The sequence below is a fragment of the Sesamum indicum genome, linkage group LG11, assembly GCF_026168435.1.
Source record: "Sesamum indicum cultivar Baizhima isolate 11 linkage group LG11, ASM2616843v1, whole genome shotgun sequence".
Classification (NCBI taxonomy): domain Eukaryota; kingdom Viridiplantae; phylum Streptophyta; class Magnoliopsida; order Lamiales; family Pedaliaceae; genus Sesamum; species Sesamum indicum.
The window spans coordinates 10,685,894-10,708,290 of record NC_142667.1 but is presented as its reverse complement, the minus strand read 5'-3'; the positions used below and the strand labels follow the sequence as shown (position 1 = coordinate 10,708,290).

Here is a 22,397-nt window from a genome sequence, read left to right as displayed (position 1 = left end):
TTGGACCCTTTCACACGTGGGCTGCCACTATTTAGTGGGTGGCAAGTGGTGTCACGTTTTAGTATTACAATATATATAATAATAATATGGGTATTATACATATAATAATATAAATGAGAAAAGAAAACAGTACGTATACAACCTTTGGAGAAATAGAATTGTTGAAACAGTACATGGATTATGTGCATATTATATGTATGTATTAACATGATTTATTTTAAGTGTAATATTTAGAAAAGATATAGTTATAGTTTCATTATAGAGTGTTACACCTTTAATCTTAGAATTTTCGTGAAAACCTTTTAACCATTGTGGTACGGGTAGATCTTGATAACCATCAATGTGAATATATATATATATATATATATATATATATATATACTTCCTCCAATTTACTTTCAAGCCCTATTTTGAAGTTTAAGGAGATATATGTCTTTCTAAATTTTTTTAGATTTATTCATTCTTCCAATTTGAAGTAAGATATATCAATTTTTTCTTTTAAATTACAAGCTATTTTCATCAATAGAACTCTCAAAAACATTAATTATATTTCAAAAAGACTCTGTTTTAGAAGATCATAAAATACATATCAGCCAATATATACATATATATATATATTGAGCGAATCAAATATAATTACAATATGGAATTCATTTATCAACAAGCAATATATCAATTATCAATATAAAATAGGGATAGTTTGGTTAGGAAAAGAATTGTTTGACCTACAATAAGTCAGTGATAAGTCAATCGAGAAACAATATGGATTTTCATTCAAATTTTTTTTGCTAGTATCAACAGATTCAATAAATTGTGACTAGCAGCGAGATCTATATATTAGACAGAAACAAACTTAAAGAGCATTAGATGTAATTTTCTATATTACGAGAGCTTTACGTGTAATGACACCAAACCTCCGAAAAAAACAATGTAATTATCCCTATAAAATATTTATAACTAACAAATAAAATAGACCAACGTACACACGTTGATAGCAGTAAAAAATCAACAACAACAACTAAACTAGGCCTTATAAAGCATATCAATCATTATATTCAAATTCCAAATTTACTAAGCACTGAATATTTATATCATTCACAATATCATGATATATATAAAAACAAAAGCGAAAACGAACAGCATTTACTAGTTTCTGATGTTGCATCAACATGCTATTCATACAACATCACAGTTACAGTGTCTAAGAAGCCTGTTGGCTTCTCTGATCCCACTAAGGTAAGCTCCATGAGTAGTGGAGTAGTGTGTTCCGTGTGTGGCTTCTCCTGCAAAAGGAATTTGCAATTGTGATGGAAGGGAATCAAGATAACTGCTGTTTTGTGGCAATGGCTCTGCCAATGCATCCATATCATCTCTACTTGATCCAACTGCTACGTAGCTGTATGATCCCAAGAAGAGAGGATCACTCCCCGACTCACTCATCAATACTTTATCAAACTTCACTTGCTTGCATTCTCCAGAATCCTCACTTCCATCTAGTGATTTCTGGCAAGTGGAGTTCACTTGGGGATGTGATTTTGATGATAACAGGTTTGAGACGGTGGTTGAGAACCCGTTGATGATCTCCTCGTTGCTCAGAGATTCGACTTCAAGGGCCTTCTTCCCTGCAAACCATGACAGCACAACTCTTGAATTGCAGTAAATTGGATACAGCCAAGATGCCGCCCTCATCCATCTGGGAATCTTGGGGTCCCTTGACTCAGAATCTGGTGGATGAAAAACCATTTGCAAGAAGGGGAATTTGAAATCATTGGTTTCTTGATAATCGGATTGCAGTTGCAAGAAGACCTTATCCACAAGCCCATATCCAAGCCTGGAAATCGCTTGAATCTTGTGACTACGCAATGGAGGAATGAACATATTGCAATCTTGGCGAATCCCACGTTTGAGAACTCCAAGTGAGACAGTAACTATTACATGATCAACCGATATACTTGATCCATCACTAAAACGCAGCTTCACCGGCCTACCGCCGTCCCCATTTCCCATTCGCAATTCGTGGCTGCAGCCACCCGGTTGCCATTCGATTTTCTCCACTATACGGCCTAACTGAATCGTCCCAGCAGGTAAAACAGAAGCCAAAGAATCAATCACTCTGGAGTAACCTCCAGCTATAGTTATCTCTTCCCCTGAGAGCATTTCATACTCGGTCTCTGCATTGTAATCCAGAGTTCCCAAATCATCTGCTGCCGAATAAGCCTTGCGAGCGCGTTCATGCATGGCAAAAACCCCTTCTTCCAGCGATTTCCTGCTCCAATTCCCAACCCCATCGAGTGGTTTCTGATCTTTCACAAAACCCCAATAAGCCTCCAGGCCCCCCCTAAGGAAAGATCCAACACTCAGATTTCCAGGGCCACAATTGCTCCAACAACGCTTCACTATTTCAGAGCTTAAACCATCTTCATCAACGGATCGTCCTTCAATGAATTTCAGCAGATTCTTGAAAAGGGTCGAGATCGGTTGAAGAAACGACGGATCAAGCTCATATCCACCTTCTGCTACGTGATTTGCTTATGAGAAATAAGCCATCCATGCCCTCCCAGGGCTGGTGAGAGTGGAGCAAGGCTGATTCTTGAGCGATTTTGTAGACTGGGCTGCCTTGGATTCCGTAGATCCAGGTTGCCCCTAGCTCAATCCGGTCACCGCAGAACTCCGACGAGTTAATCCGGCCGCCGACCCTGGTTCCACCCTCCACGACGCAGAGCTCGAAGAGTTGCTTCGAGTTTGTACATTTGAAGAGCTTGTTAGCGGCGACGAGCCCTGCCATTCCGGCGCCAATTATCACAATTCTCGGCTTTCTGCTCACCATTTTTTGATCTTTTTCTTGGTACGCTATCTCTGACTGGCTTTGCTATAAAGTATACATATCAGAGACGGCAAAAGGGACTTTGTAGAGGTGAACGCTTATTGCACCATGACTTGGGTTTTAAAATTTAGCTCCATCTGTGCAGTAGACGTCAACGAAAAGGGTGTTTAGCTTATTTAAATTACTTCATCGTCATAGTTATATGATAGTATTGCTTGATATTGAGTACCATAAATGCCTCCCGAACTAGGGGTCTAAGAGAAAAACGAGGCAAAGTATCTTGAATATTCCATATTAATGGAAGTAGCAATTGTTGCTTATCTTGCTAGTACATTCATGGGCTCAGTTGGACTTCAGACCTACTAAGAAATATGATTTCTCGATACCCCATAAGAAGGTGACCGAAGTTTGATAAAATAGTGGGAGATATTTAAAGAATAAAGATATTTTTATAAATGAATGCTTACACTATGCTATTTGTCTCTTGTAAATACTTTTTGAAAAAATTAAAATATCCACTTGCATCAATTCTTGACACACACTAACTCACGAGCTCTAACTATATTGATTGGCTTTGAAATCTGAAAATTCTCATTGAAAGCAAAAAAGGAACTTATGTCCTCGAGTCCACACCAAAGCCTAATCCCCCTGAAGGTTGATAGGAGGAAGAGCTTAGAGAATATCACAAGCAAGTTGATGATAATCTTGAAGCTCGGTACTACATGCTAGCATCCATGTTAAATGAGCTTCACAAACAAGTGAATTATAAGCTTGTTCTCTTGGTTGGTTCGTCATCAACCCCTAAGGCCTTAAAGACGAAAAAGGAGAAAGTGAAGAAAGGGAGACATTCTCTGAAGAACAACAATAACAAAGACACTCACGCTAGGGTTAAGAAACAGAACTCACAAGAAAAAGTATCACAATTGGGGAAAATTTGGGCATTGGAAGAGGAATTCCAAGAGTACCTTGCAGACTTCGGATTTTTCTGATATATTCTTTATTGAAATTAACTTATCAGTTAATGATGCTTATAGATATTAGATACTGGTAGTGGAGCTCACATATACAATGACATGCAGATGATGACAAGGATAAATGAGTGATGTAAAGGAAGCACCATCCTTAGGCTTGGAAATGGCGCAACCTTTGTTACAGTACCCATAGGAATGGTTTACTTAGTAGTAGGAGAAAATATGAGTTTAGTTCTAAATAATTGTCTTTATGCATCGAATTTGATTATAAATATAATCTCTATTTTCATTTTGAATCAAGAGGGACTCTTTTTCTATTTCTAATGTAAATTGTTCCATATATAAGTCTAGTTCTTATTTTTGCAAAAACACATTAGACAAATAATTTGTATACTATTACTCCTAACATCGCCATGTTGTAAATTCAACAAAAAAAAAGATGTATAATCAAAATAACACACAATATGGCATGCACGACTTGGACATAGTTCCATTCAGAGGATCACATGTTAGTCACAAATATGTTGCTCAATATTGTCCCTTCAGTAAAGAAATCTCGATAAATGAGCTCCCCATCTAGAAGGAGCCCAATCTGTCGGAGTACGATGAAACCACGGATCCGAAGGACACATGTCCTACTTCAAGAAATAAATTTCAAAATATTTGAAAAAAGAATATTAAAGCTTATAGAATATTTAACATCTTGTGAGATGTGATGAGGGTGTGATATGGGAAGCTTTTTCTATTAAAAAATTAGTCGTCGTTTCACGCAGTCCTCAGTTTGATATCTAGTTTTTGAAAAATATTTTTATCAATTTTACATATTAGCTTATTTTATGAAATATTAATCATACAGAATTTATAAGATCATTTTAGAAAAAGTTAAGCAAAGTTCATCCGGATTTTATAATAGTAAGTTAGTAACCCTCATGAAATAGTTACAAGTCTTAATAAAAAAGAAATGACAAAAGTTCAAACTCCAAATATGCAGAATGGTTTCCTTCAGGTTGTGAATTTTTGGTCAAATTAAGAATTACTCTAACATTTATTTATAAACTTATCAGAACATCTTATAAAATATTAAAAAATATTTAATTCGAGCCCTAAGCAGGTTTGAATTTTTTTATCATTTTTTTTTAAAAAAATAAAAATTGAGTATCAAGTAACATGATACCCAATTTTAAGAATTCGGATCAAGACTGGGTGGTAGAGTCCTACTCGAACTACTCGATCAAGTACCCAATATTAAAAAAAAATCTTTTTTTTTTCGCCTTCCTTCAAATATTCTTCTTCTTTCTTCCCAACAAAAAATCCTTTCCAAATATTCTCTTATTTTCCTTTTCTTCAATAATTTGTAGTTCTCTATCCCCAAAATATCTCAAGAAAAAGGTTAAATCAATCTATCAAAAATCCAAAAATTAATATTTGATGTTTAATTTTCTTATATTTTAGTTTACAATTATTAATTTATTTTTTTTCAATTTATTTAGTATTTTATTATTTAATTTAGTTGATTAAAATTAATTCTTTTAGTTTTAAAATTTTCATTATAATAAACTATCCATCGTGGCGTGTCGTTCCTACATACTTATAATAAATAATTTTTTATATTTTAAAATATATTATAAATAAGAACAAATCATACAAATTAATACATTACATTAAAAAGAAAAGAAAAAACTAATTTATTAGTTAATGTATAATTTAGAAAGTGGAATGAGTTAGTTATTTTATTAGTTGAAGGACATTTTTTTATTTTACAAAAAATTGGTCAGCAGTGTCATTAACTGCCATTTGTGAGTATGAAACCCCTTTCTTTTTATATTAATATAGAAATTAAAATAATATATTGAACGGCCTCTATTTTGTAAAATAAAAAAGAGTACTCAATCTACCCGATGACCCGATTAAATCGAGTATCCAAATTTTGGGTACCGCAAACTTCAAATCGAGGTATTGTGGGTTGTAAAGGACCCGAAATTGGTTTGGATCCTAAGTTTCAGTTGGAAAATAAATTAAATTATTCAACTCTCACTTAAAATCAATTGATAAAAGTGTATTTAATTTAATTTGTTAAACTTAACAAACTTAACTCGAACATATATATATATAATTCAATTAAGAATTAATTTAAATTTAATTTAAGTTAATAATTAAATCAAATTCAGACATAAATTCGTAAACTTTTCAATAACTCAAATAAAATAATAATACATTTTACTGGACTCAAATTATTTGGCGCCAAGATAGGCTAAAGTTGGTTGAGGAGCTAAGCCCGTCCGCAGCGTCTCAGACCGAGGCGAAGACTGCCCTAAGCTCAAATTGCTCGCACTGTCACTCCATTCTTCACCTTTTTTGGCGGGAAACTCTCTCTCTCTCCCTCCCTCTCTCTACGATCCAATGTCGAGATTTGCAGAGATCACCTCTCTCTTCGCGGCACTAGCATCCAATCTCCAAACCCAAGATCCGACGGCCACAAATGAAGTCGACCTCTCTATCTCTGATCTAAACCGTTCGCTCAACCTGAGTGAAGCCCCCAGGGTTCGCATTCTGGACACCGCCCTCTCTCTCATGTGCTTCACTGCTCCACAGGTATGCCCCTCGCCCCCCGCGCGCGCGCCTTATCCGCCACTAATTTATCGGAGTTCAATGCTGTAAGTTTTTTCTTTTTCATTTTTTTTTCTTATTGTTTTTTGGTTTTGGATTTTTTTTTGTAGGTCTATGATTCGGTGATTGAATACACAGTAAAAACAATTGTCACTATATTATCTTCTTCTGTTGAGTGTACGGTGTTGAGAACCAATGAAGAGCGGGTTTTGAGGGTAGGCGGATTGGTTTCCAGAAGCGATTGTGCCAATGTTATGGAAAGGTGTGCTGATATTTTGGGGAAATTGGAAGGACGTAAAGGTTAGTGATGCTTACATTTTCCATGCTTACTCAGTGCTCCTATCTTTGGTTGAATACCACATTCTATGCTTAGATTAATTTCAAACTGACTTTCTTGGTTTTTGCCTGGATGATTTGGGTATTTCTTACATTATGTTTGGCATTCAAAGAATTTGGTCACAGACGGAGATTGGTTGAACAGGAAAACTGCCTTACACAAAGCATTTTGTAGATCACATGATTTGTATGAACTCCTATACATCTCATAACGACCAAAAGGGAAATGGAAAATTGAAATCATAGCTTGTATAATCGCTCTTGAGATTTGGATTGCATTAATTTTCATTTTCAATGACTTAGAATTTGGAGCATGCAAAAGAAAAACATAAATGCTTGAACTGTGTATTAAAGATGTCTATGAGTTATGCATATACACAGCACTCTCAAAACTAGAAATTTATTGAACTTATGTGCTGCAGATGATCTTTGTGCTTTGCTTTTGTATGCTGTTATCAGAGTGGCAGCTCTTAAGCCCTGCTTTCCGCGTCCAATACGATCAACTTCTAATCTTGAAGTGAAGTTTAGTGATTCCAGCACTTCTGCTCTTGCAAACTTATGTTGCCATTTGCCGGATGAATTCAAAGTGAAGGATGGAGAAGTACCTTTAAGGTGCGGTGCATAAGTACTTTCATAATGTATTACCATTCAACACTGGTTTTCGTTTCTTCTAAACAAATGTCATTGCTAAAGTATATTCTACATGCTTCCATTCAAGTTTCGTGCTCATAGGAATCTTATGCTTTGGTTATTTTCCTGTTGCTTCTTAAGTTATGCTTTCTGATTGCTTTATTTGATTAGTAATCCTTTACTACCCAGTCAATGAGATCAGGTTCCTTTTTTGCTTGATCATTTCTCCTTGCTATCCCATGCTGTACCATCTGTTGATGCTTTAAGTTTAGGGTCAAGTATTAGCATTCAGTGAACAACCTCCCAGAGTGCCTCTATTAGGTCCCTTTTCATGTCCTCTGAATTTTCTCCTTGATGGACCTTAAATATTGTTTTGATTCTACCTTTCTGTTTTGTGGATATCAGAATCTTGAGGGGTTGTGCATTCATCCTTTTCTGTATTGGAACAGGGACCTAGTAGTATTAAGCACCCAATAGCCATAACTTTGCCAAATGGATGTGAATATTAAAGGCTTACTCAGGGTATCTCAAAGTGGCTCCTAGAAGCAATGACTAGCAATTGGCCTCTTGCCGAATTTTAACCTGCTCTTAAATCTGACAAATAGATATATTTTAAGTCTTTAATATGCCCTCATTTGGTTTATTTTGACTGTACCATGAGGTAAGGATGAGTAATTATCACAAGCTTGTTATTACTTTGCAGGTTGTTGTTATGGCACTTAGATCCCATGATTTTGAAGCAAGACGTATTGCAAATTCTGGAAGAAATCATTAAAAGGCCGTTTCTTCCACTAAGTATGGAATTTTATGATAGGACAGAGTGGAGATCCAAAGTAATTTGCCTTGTACTTTCCCCATCAGTGTTTGTTGAGACAAGAGCCTTGTTGCATGGGTGGTTCTTGATGACGTAAGTATTTCATCCCTATATTGAATTTCTTAATATTTGTACCTGAGTCATCCATCCTCCAATTACTTTTTACTGGACAATTTCTGAGCATGAGCTTCAGTTTATGCTATTTTTGCACCAACATCGTTCTCGAAATAGGTAAAATCTAGTAACCATAATGCATATCGCATTGTCTGTGAAGTACTTAACCTTGTTCTTTGGGAATAAGATGGGTACAAAGCATCTCTTGGCGAGTCCAGAATCTTATAGTATCCTGTTTTATTTTTCTTTTTGTAGTAGTAACGCTCACTAAAATTATAGTCAAATTAGAAAATCTGATTACTGCCACTCAATTGGTAGGCTTGGCTTTACATAACAGGGGTTTGGCTTCTGTAATGGAGCTTCAGATTGAGTTTGTAAGGCAAGTGCTAGATGTAATTTCGAGACCAATGTGGTGGGGCATATCCATGGAAGTTGGGTCAAAGCTCCCATTTTCTCATGCATATTTTCCCCAGGAGCATCATTTATTGAGAATTTTGGCTGGACCTATATCTCAGGAATATTTTCAGAATTTGATTGACAATATAAGTGCTGCACGTTCTCACACTGGAGTTCATTCAGTCACATCTTTTAAGAAAGCTGGAACCAAGATCAATATAGTAGATCACAAGTCTATGTGGTATGTTATTGTCCATCCCATAATAACCATATCATTTGAGCTGAAGTTTGTTTATTTCTGGAATATTAATGTTTATAGTGACGTACAGGGCTATGGTGATGAACTTCCCCGGTTGGTTCTTTTTTGCATCTATGTTGCTCTTTTGTGATAACAGTCCTGTAGATAGTTTCCATTTCGGATCCATCCCTGGGTCAATCAAGCGTTATCTAATGCCTGATGCAGAAGTATCTTCTTCCACAGCAGCAGCAAATGTTATTGCATGGATTTTGAACCCCATCAGCGAATCTGATCAATATCTCATCGTTGATCATCTAGTTAAAGTTTCAGAATTATGGACTCTGAAGTGCTCCAGCTTAAGTGAATGTAATGACATAAAAAGGGTTCACATGAAGGAAACTAGTAGGCTTAAATTACATGATAAGGATGGAATAACTTCCCCTGAGCTGGATGGTTGGACAGTTTGGCTTTGGCTCAAGGAATTTAGAGACATGTACATTGAGGTTTTTGGAAAAAGCGTTCACCTTATGACTTCCAATACAAAAAAATTCAGCATTCACCAAAACATGTTGTTAAGGAGGATCCCGTTAGGCATCTTGCTTGTGTATGCTAATCACCTGAATGCAGCAGGATGTGCCCTGCTTTTGCACTATGCTGCTACTGGGACTGTCCAGAAGTTTTCAGATAAACAAAATTCTGGATGGAAATATGATCTGCAGGGAAACTCAATGACATGGATTGAACAGTACACGGAAGCTGAGGCTATTGCAGGATGTAAAACTGTCTTTGATATAACAGATGTAACTGAAAGGATTTCTCCTTCTATGTTTGAAACTGAAGAGGAGGGACTGAATTTTGTCTGCCAACTGAAATTGAAGAGTGGTAATTATTTCTTGAAGTGTATCAAAAGATTACTTCAAGTTAAATTTGATGGAGACGGCCTCCAGATGCAAAGAGATCTTCTCACTAGAGTAATCAGGTGGAGACATCAAGGGAAAGATGTTTTTCAAAATAACAAGGATCTGGATTATGTATGTGATGCTTTGAATGTGTAATAGCTTCCTTGTCTGAGCAGAAAGACACGCTCTGCCTCTTAAAACCTTGCTGTCATGTAATGAGTTCTGACTGCTATATTTGCAGAAGTGTTTGCAGCCTCGATAGATCTGATCTGTGTGTATAGATGTAAGACAGTCCCATGTATGAAATTGTAGATAAGAAAGTTGCAACTGAGAGATTGAGTTATTGTTAATGTCGATCTCTTTCTCTATTTGTAGGGTGGTCTGGCTATTGTGTGGGGAGTGGGGGAGATAATTATGATGATGCAGATTCTTTATCTATGCCTGGGTGATACTTTAGTTTGTTAAGACTGGGTGCTCATTTGAGACCTGATACTTGATCATAATTACAAGTTCTTTTGACTAAATAAATTTGCAGTGTGACCGCGTCATTCTTCAAAAACAAGTACAACAGAGTGCCTATTAACTTTCACCCAGAAATGTGTGTAAGATTTCACTGATTTACCAGTGATGTGCAAGCTTATTTCTGTAATTAACATCACCTGTTAGTTAAGTGCTAGACGTGTTCTTACCCTTCCTAGATGGCTTTTGGCAATGGCATTTCTTCTCCTTGGGTCTGTCAACATCATTACAGTTATGGCGGCTGCCTTTTATCCATGTCTCACCCCTTCCTGGGTGGCAAACTGAATGTAGTCTGGAGAAACTTCACCAAGAAACGGAATAGATGGTAACTGAATTAAAAAGATGAAGCCACCTCGTACCATGTGACAGACTGATTAACAATATGGTAGTTTCCAACATCTATAAATTAATACTTGAAAAAATTAATAACTTCTCTAAAATAACACTTTTTCTCGGTCCGGACTTGGGGTCAATGTGTAAATTAATCATTTTGATAAATTAATAAGATGATAATTTTTAGAAAGATTCTTATATAAATTTATGGTCCCTTCAATATTATAAATTAATAATTATATTAACTTATAAATGTAACTAGTACAACTTAGTAAAATATGATTCTATTACTCTTTGTTTCTTCTTAAATTGAAATCTAATTGTATTTTATCTCTGACTTTTCTTACTATATCCAGAACCTTACTGCAACAAAAAATTGCAAAGAGTTGTTGCCGCTACTAGTGCTTCCTTTCGCATAATTAGTTGCTAAGGCATTTTATTCATCGAGAATAACATAGGTTCATTAAATCGGAATAAATCTCTTTAGATTGATAAATTATTAATTTATCAATTAGTTAATACATCTTTAAATTAATAAAATTATATAATTCTGATATTATTAATTTATAAAGATTTTAGTGCACTTGGATATTTCAACTCACAATGTCTTTTTTTCTCCAAGCATATTCCAATAAACCTGGTACTCATTGACATGTACTTTAGCAAGTAGCTTCATTACATTCGAGTTCAACTGACTCCTACACAAGTATCGTTGTCTCGACAAAATAGGTTGAGGACCAGATATGCATCTTTACATGTGTTTCTGTTTTCAAGTGCATTATCTATATTGCAGGCTGGAGAATGATATAACTTTACAATTTGTCATCCCCCAAAGCAATCAGTGGGCTTCTGGATGAAAGCTTGAAGAGAAGTTTTTGAAGTAAAATCCTCCATTCAGGTATCTTCACTTGAACGACATTGTGCTCGTACTTTGTTATGTTGTTCTCTTAACCAAAGAGATTTGAGTCGGGTCACCACCCCATTCTTCGAATACAACCAACAGATTCCCACTTGATTTCAGCCATGAACGCGGAAGATGGTACCTGATGTTTCCAGTTTTATATGAATATTTTGTAAGATTTGCTCATCAAAGTCATATAGTGACGCGAACAAAAGTGTGGATATGCATTTTACCATCTCTGAGAGGGCTGATCACAACCCCTTTGGCATTTCTTCTCACTGAATGTGCCAGCATAGTTACACTCACCACAACTGCCTTTTGCTTTATATCCTGGCCAGTGTCTGCCTATGCTTTGGCCGTTTATCCATATTTCACCTTTCCCCATGCTGATCATATCTATAGCCAATGGATCACTTCCTTCTGGTGCATCAAATGTCGTCTGCAGACAAACAGACGTAGTCGTATTAGAAAAATGTATTAGGTCTATTAAGTTAACATCTAGTTGAAGTTCATCATTAATGCTAAGCACCACTTGACCTTATACCACGTTAGAGGTTGCTTTTGAGCCAAGAGCAATCCCTCTATCCATTCGACTGAAGAACTTCCACTGACAGTGTCAAGGCTGAGTGATTCGCCTTTCAGACCAGCCTATACATGTAGAATAAACAAAACGTTACTCCCAGCTTTCTGTCTCATTAAATATTTACTTTGCAATACATTCTTTCCTGAATCATGACAATGATTACTGGTGCTGACAACTCTTGCATAGCTTGTAGAACCGTTAATCATGTCTTTTCTGGAGGGGTATACCGTCAATGGCTCTTAAGAATTTCAAGTATTTTCTGCAGAAAAGGGAAGGAAGCTGTAATGATAGAACGGCACAAACCTTGTAAGACCATCTCTGCTTTGTCAAGTCCCTCGTCCCCTCATTGAGACCCTGCAAAGTGACGGGACCAAGAACTCCCGTATTCCACCTCTCATAGTGCATACCGGCATTCTGTGATTGATTAAGTAAAACAAATGTGAACTGAAAACTTGATTTGATATAAACCCTGTAAGGATCAACAATCTGAATGAATGACATGAGAAGAAGGTTTGACCAACCGGTAGACCCACAGCAACACTAAGTAAAGATATTTTGTTAATTCCAGCTCTCAAATCTACATTGCCACCATATGTTAATTTCGTACTATCCAGGCTCCCATACACAGTTCCTACAACAAAACCAGAAGCACGTAAGACATTCATTGATGGAGCATGAAAAAGATATGCGTGATTAAAAGATAAAGAGTGCTAACTCACCTGATAACAGGCCATTGATAAAAACATGCAAGGCATGACCGGCTGACATAACTGTGAGAAGGGGCCACTGTCCACTCTTCAGAAATCCTTCATCAGAAGCTATACCAACTCTGTAAAGGGTAACAGAACTTGTATAACAATGACATAAGCTAACAATAACCAATAAAGATTGGTATTGTCTCTCAAAAACATTTAAAGGAAAGACCCTAGTAAAAGATATCACCGAAAGACTTACTCTGTTAGGTACCATAAATAATCAGAGGAGTCTCTGGTAACATTTATTTGCTCCCACAAGCCGTCCATTGCTAGTGTGTCACTGTCATCAGCAGAAGGAGTTTGTTCGTTATATGATTGCCAACTTAGATCACCACTTATAGGTACCATCTTTGCCTGGGAACTCATGGAGCTAATCTGCCGAGAAATACATATCATATCAAATATTAACACCCATGCATGTAATTCATTTATGTCTACATGGTTGATTTTGCGGAAGATTTGTTGCATGAAGCAACACTGTCCCCATTTAAATTCAACAACACTATGCAATGAGACAGTAGGGAAAACATAGGAAAACCCACTGAAGAACCAGTTTCCTTACTCTCGCAGTGTTGTAAACTTCAGTCTTGCAGTCGGGCAGAATGCTAATCGACCAAGGGGGCAGATCATATTGAATATTTCTAAAGGTCAGCTTAGTAGGATATGTACGGTCATAGTTGGAAAGAAATGCAGCACAAGCCCCGGATTTTGATCTGAAGACATGAACCTGGGGATGGGATGACGAGCTGAAGTAAGTACCACATTTTAATAGCAAAAAGCTAGTTTCATGACAAGGGTGAAATTTGTTAGTTGGATTAACGTAAGTTAATATCTAATTTACCTCCTGATTCTTTCCAGGCCATGTGACCGTGGGATAAGATGAAACTAAAGCTGCTTCGGATTGCTTAATTGCTTTGTGTAAATCTCTCAAGTGCCCCCATTTTGGCTCATTCAGAAGTCCTATTTCATATTAGATCATGTACCAATGAAAAATATCAGCAAAATACAATGAACAGATAAGTTCTAAAACTTAAGCTGGGCAAGAAAAATATCTGATGTTACACACAGTTACCATATTCATCTATTGGAGCATCATAGTCATAGCTGGTGGCAACAAAAAGACCAGCTGCATTTCGACCAAAATTTGTTCCTCCATGGTACTGAAGCCAAGAATATAAGCAAACGAAACATAAGATTTTCTTATCTGCGAATTCTTCACCCCATTCTTCCACTAAATCGACCTCTTTCAAAGAGGATGAGAAATCATCTTACCATGTAATAATTGAAGAATGAACCATTATTCTGGACAAATCTAGCCACTGAAAAAGCCAAGTCTTCAGCAGGTCTGTGAGGAACAGGGCCACCAAACTGTGTATACCTAAAGGAAATATAAGAGGCTTAAAGAGGGATATTATTAACAACAAGACATCTTGGACAGAATTGATCAGATTTAAACCCCTGACTAATAAATGACCTTATGTCTGAGAGCAATATGGTGTATATATGAAACAGCAGTAGAAATATATTCAAGTGCATTAACTCACCAGCCACTCCAGGCTTCAGTCCACATTTTGGGCTTATAGGGCTTGTTTGGACGGAAGCCTTCACAGTAGAAACCATTGCAGGTATCTATCTATATGAGTGAAACAATGTATTAAGTCAGCTGTAGAACCCAAAGGAATTCTAGCCAATAAGTAGAAGTCAGTACTTTGTTCCTATCACCTCCAAGGAATATTTTAAACTGTAAAAATTCCAAAAATTTGGTGAATTTAGTCAGTGCTTTATAATGAGTAATCTTTATTAGATTTAAGTGAGTAACTTCTCTTCGGTAAAAACAAATTTCATGTTTTAGAATATAAATATTTGGATGAGTATGCATTGTATGGTTCGGAAGTAAATTTTTATGCCTTCTCAAAAACTTGATTAATACATGAGTATGATAGAAAAAATTAAATTTAAGTTCAACTAATCAGAAAATAATTTCTTAAGCTTTAATATTCTCTTTGCATATTATATTAATTTGTTGCTTTGATTTTAAATTGCTAATTAATATTCTTGAATCCCTTAAATTATTAATTATTTTTTCTGGATTACAAATAAAACATTATTCTTTTAATTAATAAAAGGATTTAAAGTTCTCTAAAAAAGAATTTGTTGAATGTAGACTGCAAATTTCTCATACACATAACTAACTATATAAAAAATATACAGCACAAGAGCATTTTCATCTAAATATTTACTAACGCTGTGAACTTTTACAAGTAAATTTAGAATGTGAACAAGTCATATATATATATGTGTGTATATATATATATAGTTTTTAATACAGACACAACCAACACACTTTCACACCCACCCAAGTTCGAACTCAAAACTTCTGTACAAGATCTTGAATCCAAGCCGCTGGGCTGTCCATTAGGGGATAAGTCATAAATTTAACTCCCGACTCCCGCTTACCTACCCCGACCCCACACCGGTCCCAAGTCTTAAAAAAGGGAGGACAAAAGAAATAATGAGGAAGAAAAGACATTGTAACAATAGGAATTTCTTACAATGGGATCAGGAGCAGTGTCTTGTTTGCACATTATCCATGGAACACCAGTATCCAGTCCCACAGCCATTTTCGCTGCCCATGCAGTATAAGCTTTACCAGCAGCTCCAAGTTCCCACTCTACTGGTCCATACTCATTTTCTATCTGCAAACATCCCCACAACACACATTTGGTCAAAACAAAATTACCAAAACGTGTGGATAAAACAAAAAGAAATCACAAGTAAAGCACTCTCTTTTGGACCTGTGACATGATAATTGGCCCTCCTTGAGGTTCAAACAAACTTTCTGACTTCATCATGTCGACAATTTTTTGGACGAATCTTTGCATAGCAACCTTCACAGTTTGAACAGTAAAGATAAGAAAATTGTAAGTTCACATGGTCAATAAACTACCCACAGTGTTTTAACCTTGAAAGGCTGATTGTCTGTTCTGAATTCTATTCCTGGTACATATTTTAGCCAAACAGGAAATCCCCTGAATCAGAACAGAGGATGAAAGTAGAGTCAGTGGTCAAGAAGCATTTGCTCAGCTAAGCCAAACTCAAGGTTTAAGTAACATTTGAACATAATCATCTGTATGAATGTTAGCCTCACCCAAAATTCCACTCTGCACAAACGTAAGGCCCGATTCGGAGGTGAACATAGAGCCCGGACTGGTGTACCAGCTTGATGAACTTTACAAGATCAAAACGCCCTTCAAAATTATACTACACAGAAAATAAAGGCAAAAGAGATTGATTTCTTGAAAATGCCCATTTCCTTTTGCATAACAACAAGAGCAATAGACTAATACACAATGACAAATTTTTCTGTATTACTTTTCCAGGAGAAGGCTCGTGCCCATTCCAAAACACATATGTCTGTATAACATCTAACCCTCCATCTTTAGCCTTTTGTATAAGATCAGGCCACATCTGTACCCAACAAATTAGTGAATGAATCAACTGTAAATATCCATAGCATTACCCAGAAATCAAAAGGGGCAAAAATACAAAAGATTCGAAACTGCTACCTCAGGAGTGCTTCTTGGATAGTGAATAGAACCAGAAACAAGAATCCTCCTTTTCCCATTAATGATAAATGCTTTATCATCATAGGAAACGTCAGCTCTAACTGAAGAACAAACCAACGAGAGGAACAAGACTGTGAAAACCAAACCGCTGATTCCCAACATTTTCCAGATTGAACCCATGTCTCATTGGGAGTCCCAGAGCAATATATATAGAGGGTCTCTTCAATTTTCTTGTTTGTAACCAGAACTGACTTCAAATTTCGAAACTTTTCCCCGCACTAGAAAACAGAAGAAAGAACAAAAGGACAGCAGAAATGAGAGGGAAAAAGATACGTCCAAACAAGCTGCCCTTCTTCTACTTTATTTGCTGCTTTTGAGAATGAGATGAAAAATGTGTGTGCATTTCTTGTTGTGTGTGTAGCTGATGTTCCTCAACCCATAAAGAAAGAGAAGGTGAGTGGAGCTTTTGTTATGTGTGCATGAGAGAATAGGGAAGCTCTCCTCCAACTCTTCCAACTGCTTTCTAAAAAAGAGATTTTGGAGGTGAGGGCCCAAAGTTTCAGACAACTGTTAGCCTTCTTTAAGTATCCTTAATTTCTTTCCTTTCTCCCATTAATTTATGACTTGAAATTTGACAGACTGATAAATACTTGTTTTTGTTTGAAAAATTTATTAATATCCTTAATTGTAAACATTGTCTAACAACTACCAATTCATTAGAATTTTATTCATTTTTTTCACAATCAATTGAGCAAAATATCCTTATGGACTATTAATTATAATTTTATTTATTTTTTTAAAATTCTTTATGGATTAAGTAACTTTTTTTTTTTACGTATTTTCAAAATTTTTCATCTAGCTCGTCCAAATTTTTATACTTTTTTTATTTTTTTAAAAATTAAGATACAACAAAAACAAAGTCGGCAATTCGTACTTCTTCCATTTAAGAATTACATAATTTCATTAAATATTAAGAGTATTTTATAATTTTTTAAATAATAAAAAATATTTATAATTATACCAAATTTCAGAAGAGCTCATTGTAGTTTATCCTATAATATTCCACTTGAGAAGAAAGGCAAACTTGGTTTCTTAAGCAAATATTTTGAACTTCTTTATTTGATTATTGCTACTATCAAGGTATTTTTGCATAATGAGGTTTTCTTTTTCTTCTTTTGGTTTATAATTCATAGAGCTATAGGGTTAAGATGGTCGTTTCACATCATTACTATAAATTATTGAAAATTTTGGAGGACTAAATTTCACAGGACTCCTAAATGATATATGGGGCAAATGTTTTTTTAGTCTCATAAAATAATGGCAAAATTTATTTTGGTACTACAACTTTGGCAGATATCGCTTTTTGTCTCATAAAACTCATATTTACGTATTTTTAATCTCCAAAAGTTACGTGTATTGTGGTTCTGGGACTAAAAAAATATTGTAATTTTGGGACTAAAAAGACCCAAAATAACATTTTTTTTAGGACTAAAAGACGTAATTTTGTGTTTTATGATACTAAAAGCGTCACCTACAATAGTCGTGGTACCAAAAAAAATTCTACCCTTATTTTATGGAACTAAAAAAATATTTTGCCCTGATCTATTACACTCATTTCCAGGCTATTCTCGCTCTAAATAGTCCTAGAATAGGAGAATTTATTAATCTCTATTACGATTCATTTTTAATTTGGTACAACTTTCTTATTTACATCATTCACATTGCAGGTCGCTTATTTACATTCATATTTCTAATTTGGTACAACTCTCTGTTACTCATCATTTCTAATATGTCGTAGTCCAGTTGTTAAGGCTAAAGCTGAGATTCCATAAATAAATTCAAGGTCTCCATCGAGCGTATGAGTATTTGTCTCATTTTATGTGAATGATTGTACTTTATTTAACATTCTTAATCATATTGATGAATTGATTGAATCGAGATATTGCTCGGTTTATCAAATGAGATATTATCGTTTATTTATAATTATTAGTAAACATAAATATACTCAACAAGAAAGCATTAATTCTTCAACTCTTATACATTCTAACAGAAACAGTCTAATTAATCACATTAAAGAGAAAATTTCTCACTTGTTTCTGTCTTCAACTTCTACGGAAGTTTAAAAATACAATTAAATGCATTTACAAACTTCTTGTTGTAAATTTTGAGGGGAAAAATTATCGTTTTTAAAATTTTTAATATCGAGTGTAGTTTCAATTAAAATATCACACATAAAAACAAGCCATTTAATTATATAAACATTATTTTATTTCTCTGGCTAATATGTACTTTATTATATAGACGCTTGTACTAATTTTTAAATATTCCCAACAACATTGTCCATGTAAAATTGATTGTATTTAAGAAATTCAATAAACCTGCATAGTACATTTTTTAGTTGGCTTGAATGCAATTTTAGTCCCGTAACTTAGGTTAGTTGGTGTTTTCGTCTTTTAATTTTTTTAAGTAGTATTTTGTTCTTGCATCTTTATAAGTTTTGCCGATAGTTCACCCTTCTTGCGAAAAATTTATGTGCATCTCACTTGATTTTTTGAAATTGGTGGCTATTGTTTCTATTTGCTCATTTTTGTCAGTGTTTTTATCCTTTTAACTTTCTGGTATTGCATTTTGGTCCTACATTTTTTTTTTAATTTTTGCGATTTTAGTCTTTTTCTTCCGCCAGAGCTTACCCGTTTTCCTTACGGTTTAACATAATTACAAATACCCCATTATTGTTTGAAAAATTACAAATACCCTATGTTTGTTGAAATTATGTAATTTTCAGGTGGAGGTCTGGAATTGTCAATTTGCCCTTACTGTATTTTTTATTTAAAAAAAATTATAAATTTATAAGAACAATTGGACAAGGTGGATAGAAAAATTTTAAAAAAATATAATAAAAATTAAAAAATAAATAAAATTATAATTCATAGTCCACAGCAATATTTTGATCAATCCATCACAAAAAAATGGATGAAAATCTTATGAAAACTAAAGAATTGAGCTAACTATTAGACAATCGTTAAATCAGGGAGTTATTGGTAATTCTACAAATAATAAAAAAATATTTATAATTATACAAAATCTTAAAGAAGCTCGTTCTAATTTAAACTTATTATTTTTCCTATTAATAAATAATGGTCCACCCTCTCAAAAAAAAAAAAAAAAAAAGAATAATGGTCCAGATGTGGTGTAGCGTTGACAGTATTAATTTAGGTAGGAAGCATAAATGAGATGCATGTGAAAGTGGATGCGAGACAAGTACTAATGAAAGCGTGTTTTAGTTAGATACGAGGACGCTATTTTCAGCTAATAGAGAATAATGTAATGTATATTACAATGTTGTATCATTATTCCCCTAAACATTTATGTTGGTTTGAACCAGCTACATGGATACTATCACTTAAACAAAATTAATGTAAATTACAATAATCTGTTTTAAAATTTGGTGTAATTACGAAAATCTCTTTATTATTTGAAAAATTATAAATACCTTTCTGATGTTTGATAAAAGTATATAATCCTTGGATGGAAGTATGAACTTATCAACTTTGCCCTTACTATATTTTTTTCTTTTAAAAAAATAAAATTTTATAAAAATATTGAATAGGGTGGATGGAAAAAGTTAAAAAATTATAAAAAGAATCATCCACTTAGTCCATAAAAAAATTAAAATATTTTTATAATGTTTACTCCACAAGGGAATTTTGGTAAGTTTAATACAAAAAATAGATGGAAACATAACGGATTGGACTAATTGTTAAATGACTGTTAAAATCAAGGGGTACTGGTAATTTTTCAAACAATAAGAGGATATTCGTAATTATGTTCAACCTCAGGAAGGTTGTTATAATTTACCCAAAAAAGTAATCATTCCCGACTTTATAAATTACTATGATTTAAAATCCATAACAAAAACAATACGATTTACTACGATCAGACAAAATCGATGAGAAATTTAAGTTCTGACAACAGTTAATTAACATTCGCAATGGATTTACTTATCTCCAAAGTATTTTTCATATTTTTTAATTGCAGCAAATGTTTTGATCCCAATTGCTGAAACAACGGTTAATAACTGTTATGCAGTTGTAGTTAATTAGTATCTGTTACTTTTATTATTTTTAATTATAGTAGATTATCATAGCAAAAAGTCGTATTTATTCTAATATATAAATACCTATTATTTCTTATTAGACATGTAAATAAAGATAAATAATGAGATAATTTATAATTATAACACACCTAGAAAATGTGTCACAAATTACTAGTAACTGACTACCGTAGAAATAGACAAATGACCATACATACACAACATGACACACTGACGGTTCGAACCGAAACCTGAGTGCACGTCTTGGGGTGCACTTGACCTCTGCTTCGTACGGTGCATGTCCTAATTTGTCAAAGTATCTGCAATAAAATTGTTTCACATATGGTCTCATTTATTTATAAATTTCAGGTCGAAACTGAGAATGTAAGAAAGATTCTGTCATTCTGATTCAATTTTTAGACCCCAAATATATATTTAAACTGGCAGCTATATATGTATATATATTCGTATATTTTATTATGGATCACTCAATTAAAAAGGTGAAGCAGTACATATGTTAGATATATTAACGGAAAAAATCACGTGCTAAGTCTTCACACTTTTGGTTCAATTAGTGACGAAATTCACACATTTCGTCCTATAATTTTCAAAAAATGGCACTTTTGATTGAATGCAACTTAACGGCCACGTCACATTTTCTATTAAATATCTAACAGAAAAATGCATAGGACAAAAACTACAACTTTTTGAAAGTCATGGGAACAAAAGTAAGAATCTTTTAACCAGTGGGATAAAAGTAAAAAAAATTCTAAATTAGGGGATAAAAAATGCTATTTCCCCAAAAAGAAAATGTACATCAAATTTTCATATATCACATCATTATTCTTAGTCAAATCATAATAATCTATGAAAATGAGGGCATTTCTTGTAACTAATCTTAATATATATAGACTAACAAACTAAAAATTGAAAGCCAATTATGTGTTTTGGTTGAGATGGGTGTGTAGTGTAGCAATGACAGACGTACCAGCTACCATTAAATTCAGCACTAGGAATCCGAGATTGTGAAGCTTTAAGTTGGATTTTTCTTTTCTTCGTTCGATCTTGCATATAATCAATAAATTCAATATGATATGGGAAAAATTCTTGTCCCTACTAGGTTTGATAGTACCAAATTATCATATGAAAAGTGCATTGTATTTATCATATGATTAATTCAGGTTCAATCGAGTTGGATCCGAATTAGAATTTTCCGTATGAAAGAAATAAAAGTCTAATCAAATTATAAAGTTAGCATTAACTATCAACGTAATTCGTCTTTTATTATTAGAGTGCAAGAACTGAGGAGACTGGAAATTCATGAATCACGATGGGCATCGAAAAAAATCAAAGGAAATTACATCCCTAGCCCTCCTCCATAAAGCATGCCATGTTTAGCACAATACAAAGGGATAAGGGGCAAGGTCGTAAAGAGGCATAGTTTCTTTTCAACTTATGAGTTTATTGTTTTTAACATTGAATTAGTATATTTTTGCTCGTTTATCAAAAAACACAAATAAAACATGGTGATAGAAAACATCAATTTGATAATACACACACATCAACATTTTTCTCCAAAAAGAAAAGAAAAAAGGATAAATAGCTTATATTAGGTTCAATTACACAAATACCCATTATTCTTTATAAAATTATAAATACACTAAATTAAAAGATATCGATGTAAATTTAAATTACAACCTTAAAATATATAATTATAATGTTTTACAAAACACAATATATTTATGTATTATAAACATAACCTCAACAAGTGTTGACATGATCTACTAAAAAGGAGGAGAAGACAAATGCTAAGGTTAC

General features: G+C 34.2%; 2 protein-coding genes and 1 pseudogene across 3 annotated transcripts; 1 reads left to right on the top strand and 2 right to left on the bottom strand.

The window, feature by feature from the left end:
• Positions 1 to 1,040: 1,040 nt before the first annotated feature.
• Positions 1,041 to 3,065, bottom strand: LOC105173619 (putative polyamine oxidase 5 pseudogene; annotated as a pseudogene).
• Positions 3,066 to 6,054: 2,989 nt separating this feature from the next.
• LOC105173618 (acyl-CoA synthetase family protein) lies at positions 6,055 to 10,160 on the top strand. The gene is made up of 6 exons (XM_011095426.3): positions 6,055 to 6,387; positions 6,513 to 6,702; positions 7,161 to 7,350; positions 8,072 to 8,275; positions 8,634 to 8,933; positions 9,022 to 10,160. Exons 1-6 carry the CDS (start codon positions 6,196 to 6,198, stop codon positions 9,983 to 9,985), a joined length of 2,040 nt encoding a protein of 679 aa, XP_011093728.1. The 5' UTR covers positions 6,055 to 6,195; the 3' UTR covers positions 9,986 to 10,160.
• Positions 10,161 to 11,272: 1,112 nt separating this feature from the next.
• LOC105173617 (beta-galactosidase) lies at positions 11,273 to 17,019 on the bottom strand. 2 transcript variants are annotated; one of them, XM_011095425.3, is made up of 18 exons: positions 16,487 to 17,014; positions 16,293 to 16,388; positions 16,069 to 16,181; positions 15,883 to 15,949; positions 15,716 to 15,808; positions 15,473 to 15,616; positions 14,465 to 14,553; positions 14,193 to 14,298; positions 13,993 to 14,080; positions 13,762 to 13,880; positions 13,483 to 13,647; positions 13,120 to 13,295; positions 12,885 to 12,994; positions 12,687 to 12,796; positions 12,469 to 12,579; positions 12,120 to 12,230; positions 11,816 to 12,021; positions 11,273 to 11,724 (listed from the first exon to the last, which is right to left on the bottom strand). In XM_011095425.3, exons 1-18 carry the CDS (start codon positions 16,664 to 16,666, stop codon positions 11,616 to 11,618), a joined length of 2,193 nt encoding a protein of 730 aa, XP_011093727.1. In that variant the 5' UTR covers positions 16,667 to 17,014; the 3' UTR covers positions 11,273 to 11,615. The 2 variants fall into 2 exon arrangements, with proteins under 2 accessions (XP_011093727.1, XP_088731914.1); XM_088875788.1 differs by lacking the exon at positions 11,273 to 11,724 and having other exon boundaries at positions 11,881 to 12,021; positions 12,127 to 12,230; positions 16,487 to 17,019.
• Between the last annotated feature and the right edge of the window lie 5,378 nt (positions 17,020 to 22,397).